General features: G+C 28.4%; 1 protein-coding gene across 1 annotated transcript; it reads right to left on the minus strand.

The window, feature by feature from the left end:
- Positions 1-1,243: 1,243 nt before the first annotated feature.
- LOC111880884 (short-chain dehydrogenase TIC 32 B, chloroplastic) lies at positions 1,244-5,032 on the minus strand. The gene is made up of 8 exons (XM_023877295.3): positions 4,675-5,032; positions 4,278-4,509; positions 4,111-4,190; positions 3,856-4,012; positions 3,290-3,371; positions 2,881-2,968; positions 2,711-2,757; positions 1,244-2,102 (listed from the first exon to the last, which is right to left on the minus strand). The coding sequence occupies exons 1-8, from the start codon at positions 4,796-4,798 to the stop codon at positions 1,902-1,904; spliced, it is 1,011 nt and encodes a 336-aa protein (XP_023733063.1). The 5' UTR covers positions 4,799-5,032; the 3' UTR covers positions 1,244-1,901.
- Between the last annotated feature and the right edge of the window lie 2,523 nt (positions 5,033-7,555).

Here is a 7,555-nt window from a genome sequence, read left to right on the forward strand (position 1 = left end):
CTTTTTTCCTTTTCATTTTCTAATTTGACACCATTTATGTGGTTTAGAATCATCACAAAAACAATGAACTAATAATGCTTGAACCATGGAATTACATTTTCAAATGTGTTGGGTCTTCCCTTACATTCTCTCTTTCTAGTTACCTCAAAACAAATATATTATTTATTAGCAAATTTACATAATTAAGGGTACATTTCTATAGCCTAAAAACCATGACATTTTCTTGATATTACAAGAAACGGAAACTTAATCCAAAAACATGTAAATTAAGAACAACGAAAGCAATATAAACTGAGTTATCAAGAGTTTTTATACAAATATATAGAACTTACTTAAAGACAATGCTTGTGTAATAGAAACCAATTGTTTGAGAATTAATTTGTCATAAAATCCATGCAAATAGTTCCTTTACACATTAACTAGTTTAACATTAAGTCTTCCAGCCAAAAGACATGTAGGATTTGAACTTATAATTTAATATTAAGGCATGTTTGGGTTGTGGATTCTAATATAAATAGAATTCAAGATTGTATTTCATGGCTTGTTTAGTTGTCAAACTGACACATTTTAGTTTAATGGAATCCTTCAAGTGTCATGTTTAATGGATAAACTTATAATAATGATAAAACCTTAAAGCTAAAAGTTATCAAAAATTACTCGAATAGCTTTTAAAGGTGCTATTATACATACCTCATTCACTTACAAAAATTGTCAAATTATAGGGATACATATATTACTTTACACAAAGGGGGTATACGAAACAATTTGAAGGTACTAATTATATAAAGAAATACATTTGTAAATTAGGATTTTTTTTGTTTAAAAATGAAAACTTTAGGGTATATTTGGTAAACTAGTTGGAAGTTGAAAACATAAAGTTGTATGTAAGTTTTATTTGTGGAAAATTAATGTTTGTAAAAAATAGTTGAAAAATATAAAATGACATAAAACACAAAGCAAAAAACTATATAAAAAAAAACTAATCAAATTAACTTTTTGTTTAAAATAAAAATTTTAAACTCATAATCATGTAAAATTTTAACTTTGATTTTTCTTTTTTTAAATCTAAAAAACTGAAAAAAAAAAGATTGTAAAAATACCATTAAAAAAAATAATACAAACAAAATTTTAAAACTAATCAATTTCAATCATAGATTTTATATTTTCTACTGGCCAATTGAATGCACTGAATGTTGTCCCCTTAATTGATTTTCTTCTCATATAATGTAACATGTTAAACAAAGAATCAACAAAAGAACCTTCATTCCAGATTTCAAAAAAGGCCGAAACTATTACCATCAAATATCAACACAAAACGTGAAACATTACATCAATTACATTACAGGAAATTATAAAAAAGAAACCACCATCTTTTCATCTACACTTCCTATGTTTACACATATTTTTCGTTTAATATTCAACAACCATTATATATTGAAAAAAATAACATAGTATTTAACTTGGAAAAATACCACGTCTATTATTTTTCCAAATTAAAAACTGTGTGTGTATATATATATATATATATATATATATATATATATATATATATATATATATATATATATATATATATATATATATGCCTTCACAATCAACTGTTTCACATGACTAGTAATATATTTATAAAACTGCCAGCTCTTCTCTTTGTTATAATTTCTTTAGGGTATATGTTGTAACCATAACATGTTCCTAGAGTATCTGTATATTTTTTTAATTTGATAGATATAATATAGTATATATAATCCATTGAGTATCTAGATCTTGTTTTAATCTTGATGCTATTATATATAACATGTAGTATATATATATATATATATATATATATATATATATATATATATATATATATATATATATATATATATATGTAGTATATATGTGTTTAATTAATTAATTAATTAATATAATCCATGGAAAGTGGAAAAATCTGATCTGGGTTCCTTTGAGACCATGATCATAGAGAAAGACCATAGCCGAGCACCTTCCTCTGGATCGCATGCTAGTTTTGATGCTGATGCTTCGTTGCAGTCTACAAAGTATTTCCCACTCACATTTCTGAGTCTTGGGTCAGTTGCAACATAGCATGTGGTCGCCGCCGCCTATTTCAGAAAATTATTCATGTATGCTATATCATATCAGTCATTATAAACTAATTAAGTAAAATCAACCATAAATTAATCCAAATTAACTAGACTGAAATCAGTTATCATAAACTAACTTTTTAATAATGCGTAATTAATAGGTTTTCTATTAATGACAATACGTACGGATTACCATTTTTATCAAAATACGCAAAATACCTTATGTTTGTATAGTTTGTAAGTGTGTACTAAATAAAAGTTAACATTTTGTTGGGGTTTTCATAAATCTATCGTCATGCTAATTACCAATGATTACATAAAATATGTTCTATTCCTTATAGAAGATTGATTTTTCTTTTTCTTTTTTTTTTTTAAAAAAAAAACATACTTAAACTTAACTAAAATTGGTTAGGTTGATTTTCCTTTTTAGAAAAAAAAATGTAATTAATTAAACCGAACTGAAACTGGTTGCATTAATTTTTCTTTTTATAAAATAAACGTATTTAAACCGAAGTGAAACAGTTTTTTATACATATATACAGTACACACATGTATATAATTATAGATCGTGTTGCAGTTATATTAATTTTAGATGGATGTGCAAGAGACAGAGATATATATATTACCTGAGGAATGGTTTTTAACAGCTTTGAAGCCAGAAAAAATACGAGATCTGCATGTTTAAGAATTCATATATATTTATAAAGTAACAAAAATAGAAGATTTATCAAACTTTACACCACTTCAGAATTAATTATTTTGTTGTTTTATTTGCTATTTTAATCTTATAAGTTACCTGTTACAAAGCCTTTGTGATCTCTTGTTAGCTCCGTTCTCACGATCCCAGGATGCACACAGTTTACAGTCACGTTCGCCTCCATTTGCTAATTAAAAAGTAAAATAAAAAATGAGATTTTACAATCTTCATAAAAGATCTTAACAAGAAATTTTTAATGTGATTTACATGGAAAAGATATGAAAAAGATGAGAGATGGTTTGAACAAGATAACATATATAAACATAGGAACACACGTGATGTGATGTTTATGTCCAGCAGGAAGAAGAAGAAGTAGAAATAGAAAAGAACAAGTTTCGTCTTTTAATCAATAAAATAATTTTATATTCTTCAATTGGAAATATATATATATATATATATATATATATATATATATATATATATAATCATCATGATCATGTAATGATACCTTGAGTCTCCGAGCAAGTTCCTTGGTATGCAAAACGTTAGCGAGCTTCGAGATTGCATATGCACGTGTTGCATCGTACTGACTGCATACACAAGAGACAAATATGCAGAGAACAAGTCAAAACCAATATTATATATAATCTCATATGCATAACAGGTTGATTAATTGAATATTCAATTACAAGGTAATTGCATTCGAATCTATACGATCGTGAATATGAATTATACTTTCCAACTAATTAATAACATTAAAGCAATTGATTTTGAGTTTGAGAATCATTGTCAACACAATTAGGTATTTTTTGTTTCTTTGTGAGATCGATCGTTTTGTTTCTAGATGCTTTTTTGTTTTTTTCTCCAAGAAATCTCAACAATTTATGTGGAACGCAGCAATTAAAGCGTGGAATTTGCCAAGAATATTTGAGAATCGTCTGCAATCAAACAAAAGTAGACAAAATCTGGGCATTAATTAGATAAATATCCCGTTTAGAGTTAATCGTTTTCTTCTCGATTTTCCCCGAGCTCGAGTCGATTTGTGTGATTTTTAAATAACTTCCGAATCAGTACCTTTTATCTCGAGTGATTCGACCAAGAGAACGAATCAAGTCGCCGGAAAACCAGGTATGGATGCCGGAAGATACGTTCACGATACGACCTTGTACGCCGGTTATGTTTGCCGTCTCTATCATATTCTTCATCAACAGTTCCGTTAACAAAAAATGACCTAATTCAGATTAAAACAATCAATATGTACACATAAAATAATCACACTTTCACTGTGCATACTGATAATTGATTATTGTTATTTTGCAGAAAACTAACCTAGATAATTCGTTGCAAAAGTCATCTCCATCCCGTCTTCCGATATACAGTGATTCTGAGAAAATTTTCCGGCGTTGTTACTGTGATAATTAAGAATATATTCATTCATGACTCAGTGTGAGGAATTAATAACTGAAACTGAAGGAATTAATGGTCGATCATATTACATGAGGAGATTAAGCGGAAGATTAAGAGCTTCAAAATCAGAAACAAAACTCCTGACGGAATGAAGCGAGCTAAGATCAAGAGTCATAATGATAATCTCCGAATCAGGAAACTCCGACAAGATACGAGCCTTATTCTCCTCGGCGGCCTTTAGATTCCGAGCAGGCATGATCAGACGAGCACCGCGCTTAGCCAGGACGCGAGCCGTCTCAGCTCCGATCCCGGACGTCGCACCTGATTATATCAGATTGACAAATTCAAATAAACAAAACCAAAAAATTAGATCAGATTAAAAAAACGAAAATGATTTTGCATCTCTCCACTGATAATACGACAATGATGACTATGCATGTGCATGAATATCAATACGATTATAGATTTGTAGGTCATGATTATTACCTGTGATGATGGCGGTGTAAGAGCATAAACGATGGCAGTTATCGGTGACTTGCTCGGCGGTGGATTTGGAACCGTAACCGCTTGCTCCGGCGCAGCCGATCAGATACTTAATCATCTCAATCATTTTTAATTTGTCGACTGTGAACTGAGAGTGCGCTGCAGCTGTATAGCATAGACTAGACACCACACCACAGACAGATGATTTGAAATTTTGCGGTTTGATGCTTGGTAGAGAGGAGAAGATAGGGGTGGTGGGGGCCGGTGAATATCGCAGAAGGTATCGGAATCGGAAGAAGAAGATGAGATGGTCCTGCTGTTGAGAGAGAGAGAGAGAGAGAGAGAGAGAGAGAGAGAGAGAGAGAGAGAGAGAGAGAGAATTGCATATTTGTCTTGTGATTAATATTATTTAATATAGACTTTAATTCAAAATTTCCGATTAAAAAAGTAATATAGAAATCAATATAATGCCCAAGGTTTTGTCATGATATGTTTACTTGTTTTTACGTTGTACAAAAGGTGATGTCATAATAGTTGAGTGCTTGCTAATTTCATAATATGTTAACATTTTTAACGGAAATGATGAGAATTAAAAAAGAAGATCGATAAGCTCTTGCAAGAAAACGGATTATTATATATAAAAATCATCCATATATGAATACTTTATTTTAATTACAAAATTTTAAAAAGAAAATGTTGAAAGTAACCACATTTGTCCATTCTACATGTTGAATTAATTTTTGTCAATATGTAATACACTTTCTAAAATCGTATCTTTTTACTTATTTTAACTAAGTATCATAAATAATACAGGTTAATTTTTTAAGAAAAGTTGTTATAAATAATCAACGAATTATTCTATCTGTTTATTATTAGTTATTCAACTTACTTTAATTTGTCTAATTTTAGGTTTCATTTTAGTCTCTTTATCTAGATATAGTCTTAACCTGTGTAAGTGATATTTTTTTAAGAATTTGGATTAAAATAATATCACATATGACTTGCCATTTTAGTTTGTTAACTCAATTAGGTTAGATTTGATTAAAAAGTAGAGGGTAACAATTCAGATAAGGGCTATAGCTCGGTTATTCTAATCAAGTTTTAATATAAATCATTTAAAAAGCACCACATAAGCCAGATAAAATGCTATAGTCAGTTAAAACTTAAAAGTGCCAAATTGAGAATATTTTGTAACGTTAATTATCTAACAGATACTCAAAAATAAATTGAACGATTAAAATAAATAAATAAAATAATTTGTTAATCATCTGTAATTTTTTCTTTCTTAAAGTTACGAGTATAACTTATAGTAAGAAAAACGTTCAATTGTGTTGTCCACGATATAAAATTACGACATTGTTTAATTTTGTGATAGCTTTGAGATGTATATTTTATATATATCTTCCAATTTTTCTGGCTAATTGTATCTCTATTTATTTTTTCCATTATTACTTTTGTTTTCTAATTGTTATTACATAAACAATTAATTGATTTTTGATTATATGAAGGTAGATTTTGACTTCGAGGGAAGTCAAAGATTCGTCCTTCCTTCCAATCCAACCGGCGAATTGCTCGATGCATTCAATTAACAAATTCACTATTAATTTAATAAGGTGTACCCCATTACTAATTCCATGTCTCCCCAAAATCTCTAATTACCTTTTAATTACCTTAATATCAATCATATTAAAATATTTTCTTTTCTTTTACTAGGTATAAGATTAGTGTATTTTATATTAAAATTTTAAGAAATAAAATGTAATTTTTTAAATAAAATATTTTAGTTATTATCAAGCAACGAATTAGAAGGCAAACGAGTAACAAGTTGCGTCGCTAAGTTCTTTTGTATAGTAAACTAAATGTTTTGAATACTACATCCATAAATATAGGTAGTAGGGAGGCTATGTGTAAGGAATGTGGGTCCTAGACCCACTTTTTTTTTTTTTAATTTATCTAAAATTTCTATAGAAATTTTTTAAGGACTTACCTTAAAAAATATTTAGGACCTACCTTACTAATAAATTTTTTTGAATTTACATAAAAAAATTAATGAACTATGTGGTTTTCTATTCTAGACTCGCCACTGGATATAGGGGATATAACATTGTTATGCATGATCCGTTGTACTTTACTAAGAAGTTTCACCGCATCCGATGCAAAGAAACCAAACATATCAAATGCAAATGGTATGAACTCATGTATTAAATGAGTTTATTTAAAAGTTAATTTAAATATGGAATTCTAAGCATTGTAAAATGAAGAACAAAAAAGACAATATAATGACATGTGAAATAAAAAATAATTTAAAATAATCACAAAATGATATATGACAAAATGAATAAATGTGACATGCGGCAAAAAGATATTTATTTATTAAAATAGATCATTATTATTATAGACGCCCTATATTACGTCCCGACTAACGTTATGTTACCTTTTTTCATTCAGACTATACATATGTTATTTTATTCGTTCTGACTATCTTTAAGTTATTTTTTTTCGTTCGGACTATCTATATGTTATTTATTCGTTCGGAATATCTATGTGTTATTTTCTCGTCTCGACTATCCATTTGTTATTTTTTTTGTTCGGACTATCCATGTGTTATTTTTTCGTTTGGACTATCATTGTGTTATTTTTTTCTTCGAACTATCTATATATTGATAAATATCTTTTACGAAAATCACAACAAAAGAATAAAATGGGATAATTTAAACAAAAAAGTAACACAATAATAGTCCGAACGGAAAAAATAGCACATAGATAGTTCGAACGAAAAAAATAACACAAAGTTAGTCCGAACGAAAAAATAACACAGGGATAGTCCAAATAAAAAAGGTAATACGTGGATGGTCGGAACGAAAAAAATAATACAAAGATATTC

This window comes from Lactuca sativa, chromosome 6 (genome assembly GCF_002870075.4).
Source record: "Lactuca sativa cultivar Salinas chromosome 6, Lsat_Salinas_v11, whole genome shotgun sequence".
Taxonomy (NCBI): domain Eukaryota; kingdom Viridiplantae; phylum Streptophyta; class Magnoliopsida; order Asterales; family Asteraceae; genus Lactuca; species Lactuca sativa.